An 18068-nucleotide genomic window follows, 5' to 3' on the forward strand; every position below is an offset into this window, starting at 1 on the left:
CAGGCTTTTCAGTCCTCTTAGTTTATGGCCTTACTAGACTTGGTACCTAGGTTGTCTTCACGTAGTAGGCTGTGTTTATTGAGGATTCTTATTGCAGAGCTGTTTTAATAATAGGTTGACAGGAGAGCGAGCTCTACAATTTCCATTTCCCTTCTCTTATATAGGGTCCTCTAAGGTAGTTGTCTATTGTTGCACTTGTTCTTACTCGTGCACCATCTACTCCACAAGTTCGATTCCATCCCCCACCCTCTCCTCCTATGGTTCCCTTGTACCCCCCATCTCTATCAGAGGGGGACGATCTTAGTGATGTTGAAACCAGCCTTTCTTCCATGGAGGGGTGGTAATAACCTTATTATAACTTAATCACAGCAAGCAATAATTAATGAAATGCTGAAACACAAACATTTACCAATCAATCTTGGACATTGGACATTCTGTTGTCCCCAAATGTGGCACTCCTTTCAGTATTTCTTTATCTTTAATTGCAATTGAATTTGAATAGAATGGTATTCCTTCAGTCCCCTTTGCAATAAAAAATCCCCTTGCTGTAAAAAACGACCAGCAAGTCTTTAAATTGACTTGCCCCTTGTTTTGCTTGGTCAATTGGTCTTTACCAACTCCTTGGGAAATGAAATTTGCCCCAAATTTGAATGTTGCCTGGTCTTTCACTTGAATCTTGTTGAGTATTAATTCTCAGCCATGAGAATTCAAGTGTTAAAGCTTGAATCTCTTGGCACGCTTCCAGTGGTTGCTGTCAATACCCTAATTTTTGCTATAATTTAGGGTTTGTTGTAGAGAAAAATACAATTTCTTAGTCTCCAAGGATTAGAATGCTAAGATCTTCAGAGCAAAGCTGGGAAATGGTTGGAGAATGAGAGAGAATGCTGAATAGAGACAAAATTCAGACTTCCATCGCAAGAAAATGGAAGAAATCAGTTGTTGCTCTGTCTAGACAGCCATGAAAGCTGTCTCCATTGATGGAACGCACTGAATATGATGTTTTTTTTAAACTGAAGCAACAGTCAAACTGTTGTCATTGTAGTCTCTTCAAGGCATGTCTTCAGCACTTTGAGGGCCTCTTGTGTTTGAATATCAGAGTTGCAACATGGAAAGATGTGCACAAGAGGGAGAATGAGAGCTCACAAAGTATAAGATCTTGCTTATTTAGTTGCTCATGAAGCGACAATTGATGCACTCTCTCTCATCTATTGAGAGTGACCCTTGGCCATGCTTATATAGCCTTACTGGAGGTAGGGTTTTGAAGAAATGCTCTAAACACAAAAACACAAAACCAATCGTATTACAAAGCACAGATTGATAAACACAACATAGTTCGGGTTAGGGTTAGGGTAACTCAAAGATAGTGAACACAATGAATAATAAAGTGAATGAATAATGAATATGTAGTGCTCATGCAGCAAATACACTATGTAGTGAATACTGAACCTTGAACTCTCGTATCTTTGGGACCAAGGAAGATGTTATGAGCTGTAGAGTGGGTCGTACTCCAAATGGATCCCAAATTGTACCAAAGGTAGCCTCCAAGTATTGAACACTAGCAAACACAACCAAGGTTGGATCTGATGTAGACAGTAGTGTAAGAGAGAGAAATACTAAAAACGCAGGTACTTGAAAGAGAAAAACTGGCGATTGTGCAGAAGAGGTAAACACAAGTTGACTGTGCTAGGCAACAGGTGGAAACCGATGGTGATAGTGTAGGTGCTGATGACAACAGTTGGAGAAGAGAGATTGATTGCAAACTCAAGCAGGATGATGATGGTGACAGCTTCTACTGATGGCGACTAGCCATGGCAGCAGCAAACACAAATTTCTTGATGATGGTGATAGTTCTAGTAGGTAGATGATAGGTATAGAGGCTAGAAACAGGCTCTAGGTGATAGCAGTCTGCGACTGAAGGCTCTGACTGCGATTTACTTAGCGAACAGGGTGTGGCAGTAGAGATATAGCTCTTGAAACTTGCAAAAATGAGATTGAGGGAGAGTGGTGTACTGCATACCTATTGGTAGAAAGTTTGGGACACCCAAGTGAGGGTTTTGCATGTGGGACACAATAACTCTCTAGGACCGCATTTCTTTTTAAAATAAGAAGGTTATTCATCAATCAAATGTGTTTTGGGACTGTTTAAGTTAGGCTAATGCATTTTTAGCTCAACATCCCCTCTTAGGCCCAAAACTGAGCCATGAGAAATAAGCCCTGGATATGGATTTTTCTTTTACCCCAAGGCGTTGTTGGGTGTAAAGGCCCTTTATGTGCTCTCTCATGTATATATTACTTCACACATGTGAACTCACCCTAGCGGGTGTAAGTGTACCGTACCCTGAGTATAAATACATTCTTTTATTCTTTGTGTGTACCACACTGGTACACACCTATCAGTTGACTCACTCTCACTCTATCTCACTGTTCAACATTGTTCAGTTGTGGGTTATTGAGCTCCTCGATTAATGCGCCTGCTCTCAGCTCTCTTTCTCTATTTGCTTCCGTTTCAACTCTACAAACTGGTATCAGAGCTATAATGGTTCTTGCAGGCCACAGGCAGTAGTCGCCAGCTACAAGCTCGACAGGGCAGCGACAACTGTCAGACTTAGGTTACACGCAGACAGTGGAGACCAAGGTGACTCTTGCAGTCAACACGCAGGAGTGTTACATGCGACAGGCGTAATGGTTTGGGGACTGTTGAAGAGTGGGCAACCAGTCAACAACGCACGGGCATCGGATGGGAGACGTAGGTAGTTGATGGACTGATGACCAGCTGACGGCGCGTGACGGACTGACGACCACAGGTTCATATGAAGAGAATGTCCATTTTGAAGATTCCAAGGATGAGTGCACCATGCAAGAGAAGAAGGATGGAGGAAATTCAAGATTGGGATAAAGGGACATTTGGAACATAAAAAAATGCTTTGGTACTAAGTGGAGGAGCCTGAAGTAACGATCATCAATTTTGGTGGCTATTGGTTAGTGACTATGGGAGTTTGTTCTCCAGGGTTGCTTGCCAAGCATAGACTTGTGTGGAGAAGATATGATTTGTGGAAAGAAGCAGACAATCATGCATGATGCCGATGGAGCGTGTAAGATCGGAGTACAAAAATAAGAACAGTCACACAGTCCCATCATCATCTACGTACGGGAGAGAGCTAGTGTTAGGGCCTCGTAGATTCATAATTTATATGCAGGGAATTCAGCACGGTGCCATGGCAAGTTTCCTGCCTCGTTCAATTTTGGGGACTCCAACTCTGACACAGGTGGCCTTGTTGCGGCATTCGGACCCCATCCCCCTCCCAACAGTATCACCTTCTTCCACAAACCCTCAGGCCACTATTGCGATGGTTTCCTTGTTATTGATTTCATAGCTCAGGAGTTGGGATTGCGTTATTTAAATGCATATTTGCAATCTGTGGGATCAGATTTAAAGACGGGCCAACTTCGCCACGGCTGACTCGACTATTCTTGCAGAGAACACTACACCCCAGCAATTGGGTTTCAGCCCCTTCTATTTGGGTGTGCAGGTTAGGTAGTTCAAGGAGTTTAAACAGAGGAACTTAGTGTATCAGTCCCAAAAGCAATTTGCCAGCTTGCTCCCTAGACCTGACTATTTCGAGAAGGCATTGTATGTTTTGGACAGAGGTCAGAATGACCTTACATCTGGATACTTCCGAAATCTCCCAACCAAGCTAGTGAAAGCTTATATACCAGGAGAGCTCAAGGAGTTCAGCAGCAATATTCAAGCATTATATCAGGAAGGGGCTAGAAACTTTCTGATCATTTCAACAGGTCCACTGGGATGCTTGGCCTATGTTCTTACAAGGCTTCCCTACAAGCTCTCAGACCTTGATAACCATGGCTGTGCGATGCCATACAACAGGATTGCTCAATATTACATAAGATGTTGGAAGTCACAGTAAGCAAACTGAAGTCAGAACTTACGAATGCATAATTTGTACTATTGGATGGCTACCAACTAAAGTACAATCTGTTTGTGAATGCCCTTCTAGATGGATTTAGGTTCACATTAAGGGCTTGTTGTGGATTTGGTGGTGGCCCTTACAACTTTAATTTGGCAGTTGGATGTGGGACCAAACCTGTTATTGGAGGCAAGCAGCTCTCCTACAACCTATCCAAGGATCCCTCAGTCTATGTATGTTGGGATGGAGTTCATTATACTGAGGCTGCCAATCATCTCATTGCCAATGGGCTGGCTGGTGGCATGATATGGCCCTATTAATCACGGGCGCAGATGTGGCTTTGATGCCTTAAGGGTGGCCCGTGGTAATAGTTGACGAAGCAAAGTTGGCGGCGTTTTACAATTTGGATTGTTTTGATAACACGGATGATGGCAGCATACGCAAAGTGATGGCATATCGTTGATCCAAAAAGCAAGCAGTTCGGCTACTACTGAGTTGTGCAGATGATGAATATTAAAAAAAAAAAAAAAAACAAAGCAGTGGCGTTGGCATTAATTATGGCGGCCTGACAGACAGGATGACGACGAAGATGACGAGCAAGATGGTGACTTTGATGACGTAGGCGAAAAGTGCGGCATATCAAGCGTTTTAGCTTTTAAAGGTTATCCATTAAAGCTTAAACTTTAGAAAGCTTAGCCTTAACGTTCTAAAAGCCAGACGTATTAAAAAAGGCTTACGTTTTTTTGAGAGGCCAAAAGCAAAAAACCCAACGTGAGAGTAGAAGAGAAAAACTATAAAAGGGAGGCACTAGAAGAGCCTTGCTTCGCCCTCCTCGAAGATCTCTCCATCAAGTCCTCACATGGGGGTGGCTATTGAGTAAGAGCTTTGAGCTCCTCACCCTCCTCCAAGATCTCTCCATCATGTCCTTACATTCCACCTTCATTTCTTCTCTCTCTTAGATCGAGATTACGACCTTGACTTCTCATTGGCTAGCGATCCTTTGCTTGCTTTAAAGAGAGATGGCAAATTTCTCTACAATGGTCTCATTGTCTTTGCTACCCGTCTCTTGTTGACGACAGAAGTTGAGAGAGAATTCATAGGGAAGAGGAGGAAATCATTCCGGTGAGCAACATCATATCAATGAACAATTTGTCATCACAAGATTCATCTCAAGCTCTTCATATGTCTTTTGATCATATCCTTTAACTCCCCTTGACCAAGAGTCTTTTGAACATGTATCTTGACCATTTCTTTAATCAATGAGTATGTTTTCACATTCGCCTTTTATCTAAACTTCTTCTTTTGGGTAATTATCTTGCGTTGAGCACTCTTCAACGTTCTTTGCTCCTATCTCACAAAGCGTCCCTGCGGCGAGCGACTTTCAGGAACTCCCGTGCGTTTTCTGTGCGACCACGTGAGTGGTCTAGTGGCTGGAAGAGATGAACTGGCTTTGAATAAAGGTTACAAGAACTGGCTTAGAGGTATTGAGAAATTGAATTGGGGTAGTAAAGCACTTGTATGGGAACAACACATGGGTCAATGGTTCTTAGCTTTGAAGGGATATGTAGCAACTCTTATAATTTTTGACATTTCTTACATTATTGACAAATATGAATGTATATATATAAGGATATAAACATCAAGCTTTCATGTTCTTTTTCCAACGTACATTATGCATGTTTGATATTTCAGCAGTTGTTTTATCCTCTTTATTTGTGTTCTATACTATGTGATGAGTCATGAGCAAATGCCATGATCCAATCTGGATGATCCAATCTGCTCAATCTATGACAGGCATGTTGGATGCTTGGCCAAGTTCACAGCCTCAAAGTTAGCAGAACTAAGACATAAAAATGGGAAAAACGTTTGCATATTGTATGGAAGACATGATTCACAGGTAAATTGGTTGTTAAGTCTAAGTTGGCAGGAGTTTGATTTAAAGAAGTCTATGCAAGTGGCTAAGCATGTGTTAACCAAAAAAATAAGATTCCATTTAATACAAAGAAGGAATGTGTGCTAGAATATTTAAATGTGTCTCATTGAGACTAAAATATCAACCATTGGCATTGATAAAGCAAAAGGAGGAAACATTTGCTGCTGCTAAGTTTGACGGCTTCTAACCTGACATGCAGTGGCATATTCAGCTATGAGACAGCCCCATAACTGACACAAATGAAAGCAACAAGAGTTAGCTCATGGAGGGAACTGAACTGTTGGTTCCTTTTTAGTAGTGGATGAGACATGACACACTACCTAGCCATGGTGTCGCACAAAATTAGGCTTCTTCTGGTTTCCACATTTTTTGCACAAAGGAATGTTTAGCTTTATGCAATGACAAAGTTGGTGAGTTGTTGAATGCATGTATGTCGTGACTCATGCACCAAAGAAACCCTTAATGCATTTGTATTGTGTTCATCAGTGAAACAAACCACAATATGTTCTTATGGATATGTGTTGAGCCTTGTAAAGAACTGAATTAGGGGTATATAAAAGAGCAAAGGACACATGTACAGGTAATTAGTTTTTTTCACACAATAATACAACTTTGTCCTTCTCTCTCTATCTCATCCTGTCCTTTCATGGCTTCCAGCCATCTCTCTTCTTCTTTCCTGTCTTTCTCTCTCCTTGTCACTCTCTTTCTCTCTCTTTTGCATTTCTTCTGTCTCTTCTGCAGTTTTCTCTCTCCTCTCTCTCCCTCCAGTTCACTTCTTGGCAAGCCAAGTTTGTTATCAACAGCGTCATTGATACAGATGATCTTTAGCGAACAGTTTGGCTTCTCTTAACAAAGATAACTCTTTTGCAGGATTATTGGGGACAAGATTGCAAGCAAGGTGCAGTTGTGACATTCAATTTGAAACGCTCTGATGGAACCTGGATTGGTTACAAAGAAGTAGAGAAACTAGCATCACTAAATGGAATTCATCTCAGGGTAAGTGATAAGATGCTAATGACAGTATGTTGACATGTCAACTTGGTTAGATTTTCTAGCTAGGAACTTTCATTGGCATCTCATGAATCTACTGAGTTCATAAACATCATTTAGTGACAACATTGGTGTTTCCATATTATTTCCTGCAACCACTGCAGACTGGCTGCTTCTGTAATCCCGGGGCTTGCTCAAAGTATGTAGGATTGTCAGAGGCAGAGATACAAGCCAACCATGAGGTATGTGGCATGCTCTTACAATTAGTTCTTAAGCTTCATGGTATTTGCTTCTAGCTTCACCTGTTCTCAATACTGCCATCTAGGCTGGCCATGTGTGTTGGGATGACCATGACATTATTGGTGGCAAGCCAACTGGAGCAATCCGAGTTTCTTTTGGCTACATGTCTGTCTTAGAGGAATCACTGGTATGTTCACTTATTCGTTTTGAACAGTCCAAAAGAGGATGAATGTTAACAAGGTTTTCATGCATACTTGTCCACACATGTGTGAACGCTGTTCCTTCCATGCTGCAAAGAAATTCATGTGCCAAGGCTCATACACCTTACCTCTAGCAGAAAGATGCTCTCTTATGTGCATCTATGTAGTACACATGCTTGCACACAGATGTGCATATGCATGTGGTTGTGTACGTGCACACACGTACACATACACACGAATGCGGTTGTGTGTGTGCACACGTGCGTGCATTTGACAGTTTTCTGAACTTCAGATGTATCTACTTTTGTCTCATAGGCTGATTTGGCCTTTTGTAGATGTTAATACAACTCTCTCGATCTCTCCCCCTAAAATTATGCTACGGCTAAACCTAACCTTCCCTTTATATGTTCATCAGGCTTTACTCGACTTTCTATTGAAGTATTTTGTGGATGATCCTATCTTGCATTCTTATTCTCACTCAAGGCAAGGAAGTAACAAAGGCCATGAAGGTGTGCTTTATGTTGTTCTTTCTTCTTTCCCATGGTAATCACTTTGTTGTGTGGTGTGTAACTACTTCCTGAGGAAAATGAATAGAGCTTTTGTTTTGAAAGTAGGATAGTCTATGCTCGGGGCTTTTAGGAAAATTATTTCATAATAACTAATGCTCGAAATAGGCACGAGTCTTCTCTAAACAGCACAACTTAATTGTTTCAAACAGCAAACACAAAGTTCATTATGACAGTGCAGACTGATTTGGCTGCAAATAATCATTCCAAGCATCAAACACAGTTCAGTATGACTGCAGACAGATTTTAGCAAAAATGCGGACAAAGCATAAGCAAGAAATATAACCCTACAAGTAAATAAAATCTAAGTCATTGCACCTAGATTAGGCAGTGATGATAGTATCTTGAATTTGTCAGAAGCTATTATTTTTCTCCATCAACTATATCTTTAAGAGATGATTTGATCTGTCAAAGTTATATTCCTTAAATGAGTTCACTTAACCACCCTAAGCTGTGCACTCCTGGAGTCATTATCAGTTATACTATCTTGCATGTGTTATACACATAAGCACTACTTGTTAACTTCAGTTCTAGCACACTCTAGTGAATCAATTTATTCGCCAAGGCATTGCCATGTACATGTAGGGCTGTTAGCTTTCAGTTTTGCACAGGTAGGTAGTGTATCATTGCTACTGGATGGGTATCATTACCTACACTTGGATCAGAATGACAGAGAGCTGTTCTGGCTTGCTGTCATTGCTTCGATATATTGAATTTTGCAAGTGAACAGGCAGGTAGCACATCAGTACTTACCCTAGAACAATCCTTCTTTGTTACGGCAGTCAGCTGTTATCTGTAAAGAAAAATACCCTAACACAGAAACATAAACAGAAACCGTACGACAAAGCATAGATTGATAAAAAGAACACAGTTAGGGTTAGGGTTAGAGTAACTCAGAGACAATGAACACAGTGAATAAATGAAATGATATGACTACTAATAATACGATGCTCATGCAACAAACACACTATGTAGTGAATGAATACTGAACCTTAAACTCCTGTATCTCTAGGATCAGGGCAAGGGTAATGAGCTGGAGAGTGTGTCGTACTCCGAACAGATCCCGAATTGCAGCAAGGTAGCCTCCGGATGTCGAACATGAGCAAACACAGCAGTGAGAAGTTGGATCTGATGCAAACAGTTGTGAGGAGAGAGAGCCTGCAGGAGAGAGAAAGACTAAAAACGCATGTAGGACAGCTTGCAGGAGAGAGAAAGACTAAAAACGGAGCTTGCAAGAGAGAGAAAGATTGAAAACGCAGGCAAGACAGCTTGCAGGAGAGAGAAAGATTGAAAACGCAGGCAGGAGAGAGAAAACTATCAGAGCGGCAGCTGGAGTCTGCAAACATAGGAGTTTGCTGGTGTGGCAGACTGTACGACAACAGTGCAGATGAACAGCAGTTAGTTGCCAGGCAGAAACAATAGCAATTAGCGTGTGGAGGGCTGGAAACAGGTGCCAGACTGTGGTGAACAGTGATGGATAGCAAGGGTGAGATGTCCTCCGTGACCGGGGTGTGGGTAGTAAGCTGGTAACACCTGAAACTTGCAAAAACGAGATTGTGAAAGAGTGGAGGGCTGGCTGCCAATTTATAGAAAATTAGGGTTCTAGATCCTCTCCTACTTAACTTTCTCGATCCGCTCCCCGTTTTAGGATTTGGCTAAAATAAGCCTAAAATAAGCATGTTTTGGGATTGTTTGTGAGAGTGCGTTGTGGAAGAGGGAATACGAACACGGAGGGAGAGAGAGAGAAAGCAGAAAATAAGGAAGAGAAATCTGCACTGACTGAAATGAATGCTGAATACAAACGGGAAGGTGGAAGGAGATTGATCAGTCCCTACACGCAGCCCACAGCGTCAGTGAGGGCATCAGATCAGGCTAATGATGATGGTAGCACCACTACGGGGGAGGAGTGTCGGAATCTGCAAGAAGACAAGTGATCAAGTGGGGAGAGGGGCTTCCTATAAATAGGCAAAAGGACAAATCCTAACCCTAACCCTAAAATGGACGCAAATCCTAAAAATTCCCTAAAATGGGCACCCCACATCAATGACTAAAAAAGTGGCTGGGCAGCCAGTGGCTGCCCACTAAAAGAGGCCAAAAAGAAATACACATCCTAAGACATCCAATCAAGAGTGACTAGCCTCCCCCATCATAACATATGACAGACATGTCAGAGCTCCTAATGTCCTCGCCTGACTCAGACTGAGGGTCACAGGCAGGAGATGACAAGGCATGACAAACATGACTGCTAACACCCCCTCTCAGATCCTGGATGTGGCTGAAGGACGAAGAAGAAATAGATCCTGGGGTGGCAAGAGGAATGCCAATGTCGATGAAGTCCATCGATGTAGACTGCCCCCACTGAAGGACCTCCTCACGAACCTAGGAATCCCCCTCTAAAACACTAGGGGCCAGGGGATGCATAGCCACATCACCGAGATGGTCCCCCTCTGAAAGGGATGGGGGGTACGAGGGAACCATCGGAGGAGAAGGTGGGGGATGGGAAGGAACCTGTGGAATAGAAGGTGCACAAGCGGGAACGGGTGTAGCAATAGACTGTCTCGGAGGACCCTACATCAAAGAAGGGGAATGGAGCTTGTAAAGCCTGCTCTTCTACCAATTTGTAGATAAGACAACTCTTGTAAAAGAAGCCTCAATAACAATGGCATGCTCGGTGAAGATCACTCGTATGCCAAGGCTCGTAAGGCCATAAACTGAGGGAAGGGGAAGGCCCAAAGCCGGAACATGTACGGCCTGTGAAAAGGAGCTCAAAGGTTGGTCGGTAAACAAAGGCAATGTACCAACACCACTAATAGGCACCGATAAAATGTCACCAACAGTGACTGAACCCTCTGATGGATGGAGATCCTGTAACAAATCACCTCGGGGAGTCATATGACTCGAAGCACCACTGTTCATTAACCAAGGCTGCGCAGAAGACACTGCAGGCACGGAAGAAGGATCCTCCTCCAAAGCATGGATATGAAGGAACACTGACTCATGGGTAACAACTGGTGTAGAGGTAGAAGAAGGCTTCGATGTAGATCCACCCTTCGCTCCCGGATGAAGGTGAGGGTACTTCTTCCAGCATTTCTCCTCGGGATGGGTCCCTTTCCCACAGTGTGGGCACTTCGGTCTCTCTGAATCTGTGTCAGAGCTTGAAGAACTGTTCTTCTTTTTAGCCTTTGACTTCTTCTTCTTCTTCTGTCCTCCCGAACCTGCAACAAAGGCTCTAGTGGAGTCGGATCCACTAGCACTGACCTCTCTAAGTCGCTCGTCATGCTCCAAGACAAGCGGGGATAGCTCCTCCCATAGAAGCTGGGCACGGTTCCTTGAAGTAAGAAGGCTGGTGTAGAAGACATCAAACCGAGGCGATGGCAGCTGAGTCAAGAGAATCATAGTCATGTCTTCAGAAGATATCGTCCGACCGAGGGATGCAAGCTCATTCCTCATATCCTTTAATCTGTTGATGTGGTTCTTCATGGAAGGACTATCATCAATAGCGAGCATCCGCAACTTCTTTTCGAGAGATATCCGGTGGGCAAACGTCTTCTGTTGATAGAGAGACGCAAGCTTTCTTCACACGTCTGCTATAGTCTTCAACCTGTGAACATGAACAAGGACAGAATCTTGCAAACTCAGAAAGAGGAAAGATCTGGCTCTAGAATTGAGCTGATCCCATAAGGCTGCACGATCCATAGATGTCCCATCTGCGGGATCCACCTTAGGCCGGGTAATAGGAACAGAAACAAGCTCCCAAAGATCGAAGGAGTCCAAGATACACTCCACCTTGCAGGACCATAGAGAAAAGTTGGAGCTATCCAACCGGTCCTCTTTGGGCAGCTGAGGAAGTATGGGTACCTGTACAGGGGGTACCAAAGGCTGCATCTTCGGCCCACTGGAAGGGGCTAGCCGAGATACATGAATAGAAGGGGGACGGGAGAGAGGAATAGACTCCGGACGACGGTCCTCATGATAGAAATCACACCTCCGTTCAGATGAGTGTTGAGACAAAAGCTCGTCATCTGAGTCATCAAAGCTCGTAAACTGATGAGAAGACATCTTCCAATCTGCAAAACACTGAACACCAAAGAAAACTTTGCCGATGCCGAATAATGACCAGCAGTATGGTCACCAATCACCAAAACGCAGGCGGGGGAGGCCTGTAGACACCTGGAGCTGCAAACTGCAAGGTTGTTTGATGAATAGCACCAAGACAGAAGCCGTCAGCACCAAAACACAGCCTGGGAGTAGGTCGCCAGCATGAGAAGAGCCGCCTGGAGATGGAATGACAGCCAGATCAGCAAAAGGCAGACTGGAGGAATGTCGCCCAGCTGTAGGAGTGGCCGCCCTGACTGAAAATGCAAGCAGGAAGTGGTGGTTGATGACGTGGCAGCCTCTGGAGGGGGCGCCTGCAGCAAATGCAAGGATGGTGACATCTTGGAAGGGCCACCCATGCTGTTGGGGATGAGGCCAGCAGCAAATGCAAAGATTTGGGTGATCTTCCGCGTAAATCTCAGCTCCGTGTACTCTCCTTCAGCTCTGATATCATGTGAGAGTACGTTGCGGAAGAGGGAATATGAACATGGAGGGAGAGAGAGAGAGAGTAGAAAATAAGGAAGAGAAATCTGCATTGACTGAAATGAATGCTGAATACAAACGGGAAGGCGGAAGGAGACTGATCAGCACGCAGCCCACAGCGTCAGTGAGGGCACCAGATCAGGTTGATGATGATGGCAGCACCACCACGGGGGAGAAGGAATGTCGGAATCTGCAAGAAGACAAGTGATCAAGTGGGGAGGGGGGCTGCCTATAAATAGGCAAAAGGACAAACCCTAACCCTAATCCTAAAATGGACGCAAACCCTAAAAATTCCCTAAAATGGGCGCCCCACATCAATGACCAAAAAAGTGGACGGGCAGCCAGTGGCTGCCCACTAAAAGAGGCCAAAAAGAAATACACATCCTAAGACAGCCAGTCAAGAGTGACTAGCCTCCCCCATCATAATATATGACAGACATGTCAGAGCTCCTAATGTCCTCGTCTGACTCAGACTGAGGCTCACAGGTAGGAGATGACAAGGCATGACAAATATGACTGCTAACACTGTTTAAGTGGCTAAGTGCATTTCTTAGCACAAACCCCCTCTCAAGCCCAAAATAGGACGAGAAAAGTAGGCCAGCCTAAATTTTGATTTACCCTAGGCGTCCCACCCCAAAGCAGCCAGGGCATCAGACAAAAGGTGCACGTTGGTTGCCCAGTGGCCTACCAAGACTACAGAGGCGATGGATATCTTACCAAGGGAGCCCAAGTGATCACCCCATAGAGGTCAGGGCATCGGACCAAGGGTGCTCGTCGGTTGCCCAAGGGCCTACCAAGGCCTACAAAGGCGGATGGAATCAACAATGGACTTGTTTGTTTTGCTTTGTTTTTTGTTTTTAAAAAGTGTTTTGAAAATACATAAGTAATATAGGGGCAACGGCCGATTAAGTGACAGATAGGAAAAGATAAAGAGAGTTTTAAACCCAAGTTATTCACAAAACTAGCAAGCCAATCCCTCGCACTGACGAGGGTAAGAGCCTAAGGATGATAAAAGTAAGTGTACGTGCCAATCATGTGTTGAATATGTGAGAGGGAAAAAAAAACGGTGGGCTTAGCAAGACAAGCAAAGCAAGCAAGCAAGGGTAGGGAAACTGCCTTTAGGAGAATTGCCATGTGTTATGCTACGAATATGGTGGATCCTAGAGTCGACTACTCCAAAAGGCCGAAAAGAGATAAATGCGTACAAATGCATGTTGACATGAACAGAATGCCAATGCATAGGGTAATGCAAAGGGAGATGTCATGCTCATGCAATATGCTATGCAACGGTGCCAATGGGATAGTGTCCTCGTAGGGGAAGTGTTCACTTGTCCAAGTGCCCTTTTACAATCAGGTCATCCTGATAGCGCGGATGAAGTTACAAATGCCCATAATACAATACAAAAGAATAAGCGAATGTAGTGTCTAAAAAACTGTAAGCATCATCACTGTCACGATCAAGAGTAGGAGCCACCCCCTCTCAAACTGGAAGGGAAAGCAAGAGGGAAGCAGCCTCTCCCCGTCAAGCTGAAGAAGTAGAGGAGGGTGTACTCAAGCCGATCCTGGGTAGCAGGTATTGAAGAACCGGCCGATTGACCGCTTTGGTCAAGATATCTGCAAAATTATCTAATGAATGCACAAACTCTAGGCGAATAGTGCCTAGCTCATCCTGCTCTCTGGAAAAGTGGAAGTGGACTCCCACATACCATGTCTGTGGTGTGATGATCGGATTGCCCGCAAGGGCAATGGCACTCTGGTTGTCGTAGTAGACAACTGTGGGAGAGTCACATGGAAAATGAAGCGCCGCCAGTAAACTCCTCAGATAGATGGCCTCAGTGGTGCCATAGAAAAGAGCTCGGTATGCGGCCTCGGCCGTGGAAGCCGCCACCGTCTCTTGCTTATGGCTGGACCAAGAAATGGGAGCTGTGCCCAAGGTAAAGAGGTAGTCGCCATGGGAACGCCGGGTGTCAGGAGCGGGAAGTAGACCAGGCTCAGTAGGCACGATCTCTGATGATGTGGAAGAAGGAAGTGGATCGGAATCCGGTGCAGAAGACTGCACAATATCCCTCTCGTCAAAGACGACATCCCGCCTAACGATCACCTTGTTTCTCCGAGGATCGAATAAACGATAGGCTTTCGCTTTAGAGGAATATTCCACAAAAATAAGGAGATCAGCTTGGGGAGTAAGCTTTCCTATCTTGTCATCAGGCATGTGTGTGTACGCACGACACCCGAAGACTCTGAAATGGAAAATAACAGGACGAGAGCCAAAAAATGCCTCATACGGGGTCTTTTGAGGAAGAGCCGTAGTCGGACACCGGTTGAGGATGTACACCAAAGTGTTAACAGCCTCGATCCAAAGGCGCTCAAGAAGCTCTGCTGCGAACAACATAGAGCATGCCATGTCCATGACTGTGCGGTTCCTACGCTCTACGACTCCATTATGAGAGGGTGAGTTGGTAGAGGTGAGCTGGCGAGAAATGCCATGCTTTTGTAGAAACTTGGGAAACTCGTGGGAGATAAACTCACCACCGCTATCACTCCTCATGCACCCAACACGACGACTAGTTTGTTTATGAACCAGCAGCACCCAAGTAGAAAAATATGTGAAAGCATCTAACTTATGCTTGAGGAAGTACACCCACATGTATCGAGAAAGATCATCCACTATCAAAAAGAAGTACAACGCGCCGTTCAAAGCAGCAGTGGATGTCGGCCCACAAAGATCAACGTGAATCAATCTAAGAGGCTCCTCAGCTCTATGTGTAGACTGCTGAAGAAATGGGGTACGGTGCTGCTTTCCGAGCTGACAGGCTTTACAGACATCTCGAGCTAGCTTCAGGCGTGGAAGGCCCTCAACCAGCTCACGGCGTGACAACTCATAAAGTGAGTCATAACCAAGATGCCCTAAGCGAAAATGCCAAAGACGCTCATTGTGCGTAGGCTCCCGAGATGTGGCTAAGGCTTGGAAGCTATGGAACACGGAGCCTTTGGCGGTTGGCTCGGTCAGAAAGTGTGTCATGTGGCCTAGGCCATTAGGCTGTGCCTCAGCGCGAGCAATCACTAAACCAGTTAGAGTGTCAAGGACCTCGAATGTGGTCGTTGTAAATAAAACTACTCACCCCAACCGGCAAAGCTGCTGAACAGATAACAAGTTCACCCCAAGCTGAGGGACATGATATACATTGTTCAGCGAAGCCAGATCCGGACCCTTGTTAGTGACAAAACTGACGCAACCTTGAGCCTGAATCTTGACCGAGGAGTTGTTTCCTACACGGACCCGCTTGGCTGCAGGGACTTGGGTACAGAAAATGTCCTCTATAGGAGTCATGTGGTGTGTAGCTCCACTGTCCACAATCCAAACTGGAGCTGAAGTGCTCGGATGTGACGTGTGGGCCTCTGCAGTAACCTCGTCGGGAGGCAACTCACAGATGTGGACGAGACTCGCATTTGATGTCTCTATGGAGACGACATGGGCCTCTGTAGACCAGTTAGACAAGCCCTCTAGAGTTGAGAACGTTGTCGACTGAGGTGACTGTGTGGTGGCAGTGTGAGTCTAACCTTTAAATTGCCCCTTGCCATCACCTTGTCTCCCTTGCTAGGGGTTACTCGACTGAGGGGCGGGGGTCTGAGACAAGTTTTGGTGTTGTGCCTTGTGTCTTTGATCGACACTCGTTGTCAAAATGACCAACCTTTTGACAATGTTGATAATACCTATTCTTTTTAGGTACATTTTGCCACCTAGGTTTAAGTTGTGACTGAGAGTTTCCTTGAGAATCCCCAAATTGATTTAGCTTTTGGGTTTGATTTTGATTTTGAGTGGAGGTTTGGTTTGGTTTGCCCTTCCCTTGTTACCCTTTTTGAGAATGAGCAAGAAGAGCTCCCTCTGAAGAGGAATTCATATGAAACTGATTGAACAACCCTGCGTAACACGACAGTTGACACTTAAATTCATAGAATATAGGCATGGTAGGCTTTGAAACTATTCCTTTCACAAAATTGAAGTATTTCTTGGGGAGTTTATTTAGGAACAATGTGACCTGATTGTCAGAGGACTTGGGAGCCCCCGTAGTGGAGAATTCAGCGAGAAGACGCCGATACTCAGCCAACTTGACTTTCAATCCTGGTCATTGATTTTGAAAAGCTGAAGCTCATGATGGTCAAGATTAATACGACGGGTCCTATCTCGAGCCGCATAGCGGTTAGTCAAGTGTGCCCATTGCTCTGACACTAAGTCAAAATGCTGAAGCTAAGAATGAAACTCTGGCAATAAGCCTTGCATCAACTCGACAATAGTAGAGGCATTCCTAGCCTTCCATGAGCGGACGACCTCGTATGGAACAAATGCGGGATCGGGTTGGGGTTCCAACCCCTGCACTAGATCCCATAGGTTCTGTGAATCAAGGACATGTCTCATTAAATTCGACCAAGTAGTAAGGTTTGACCCGTTAAATCTTGTCATTAAATGCATTCTTGGCAGAATATGAGCTAGAACCATGAGGTGTCGGGTGGGTGGAATAAGATGATGGTGGAAAAGATGGAGGTGAGAGTGTCTGATAAGAGTAAGGAGGGGGAAGAGGTGGGTAGGGAGAAGTAGGTTGTGAGTGTCCAATGAGTGCCGATTGATGCAGAGGCACTAGAATATGAATGTTTCCATAAGGTACCGGTGTAGGTGGAGGCATTGGGACACAATAGCCTTGTCCAAATTAAGATTGGGACACAGCATTATGACCAGAAGGTCCACTAGGCAATGCTATGGAGGCAAACTGTGGAGGCAACTGATTCACACTCGGGAGAGACTGAGTGGGATACCCAGGCTACAACAATCCCGAAAGTGTGTATGAGGTAGGTGGAACACCACCCGGCTGAGGGAAGGATGAGGTCCTAAAGGATGTGCCTATGTTTCCATAACCCCCCAGTGTGATGTGCGGTGCGATATGAGGTGTTTGAAATGGAAATGTAAATGGTATAAATGGAAGTGGTGAAGTAGCGGAAGAATGTGGTGGGATGGGTGGGTTTTGAAAGTGAGGTGTATGAGGTGCAGATTCTTTTTGTTCATTTTTATCATTTAAGACTGAAAATGAAACTGTGAAGATGATGATACACCATGTAATGAAGTGAAAGGAACACTAAATTCATTCTGATTATGTGAAGTAGATGGAAAAGGAGGAAGGACAGAAGAAGAGTTACCTGGCTTTTTCTTATAATCCCCGCGACGTGTGTTAACATACAAGAATTGGTCCTCTAGAGGATTTTTCCCGTAGTCAACAAATTGGACTTTTTCTTCCACATGATCTCTATCAGTATATTGCAAAACAGAAGAGGTAAAAGAAGAAGGCACAAAAGATGAATTAAAAGTACCTTGCACTGGAGAGGACGGAAGAGTTTGAAAAAATGGAACATACTTTGGATCTTGCTCTCCAAGAGGGGGGCCCATCCTTGATGGAGGTCTTGATGGCCCTGCAACATCATCAGACTTACGTGCAACATCTGAAGAGTGAAATCCATGCATACCTTCATTTAGAAGCTTTTCTTGAAGGGCAATCCTTCGGTCGAGCTCCTCAATTTTCTTTTGTCGATAGGCTATGATCAGTTTATATTCCTCAGAGGTCAGCTTGCCTATCTTTTCTTCCAT

At 44.6% G+C, this 18068-nt stretch overlaps 1 protein-coding gene and 1 pseudogene across 3 annotated transcripts in view; both read left to right on the forward strand.

The window, feature by feature from the left end:
* The window catches only part of LOC148008705 (molybdenum cofactor sulfurase-like), a 101259-nt gene that overhangs the window by 24689 nt on the left and 58502 nt on the right, over nucleotides 1-18068 (forward strand). For all 3 annotated transcript variants that reach the window (XM_087674046.1, XM_087674047.1, XM_087674048.1), the window contains 5 exons: nucleotides 5721-5823; nucleotides 6730-6855; nucleotides 7014-7091; nucleotides 7175-7276; nucleotides 7705-7798. In XM_087674046.1, the coding sequence (XP_087530172.1) occupies nucleotides 5721-5823; nucleotides 6730-6855; nucleotides 7014-7091; nucleotides 7175-7276; nucleotides 7705-7798 (503 nt within the window). The remainder of the gene's footprint in view (nucleotides 1-5720; nucleotides 5824-6729; nucleotides 6856-7013; nucleotides 7092-7174; nucleotides 7277-7704; nucleotides 7799-18068) is intronic.
* LOC148008706 (alpha-L-fucosidase 3 pseudogene) lies at nucleotides 3071-4246 on the forward strand (annotated as a pseudogene).

This window comes from Lygodium microphyllum, unplaced genomic scaffold (genome assembly GCF_053477565.2).
Source record: "Lygodium microphyllum isolate KBCC unplaced genomic scaffold, Lygodium_microphyllum_v1.1.10 scaffold_76, whole genome shotgun sequence".
NCBI classification, from domain to species: domain Eukaryota; kingdom Viridiplantae; phylum Streptophyta; class Polypodiopsida; order Schizaeales; family Lygodiaceae; genus Lygodium; species Lygodium microphyllum.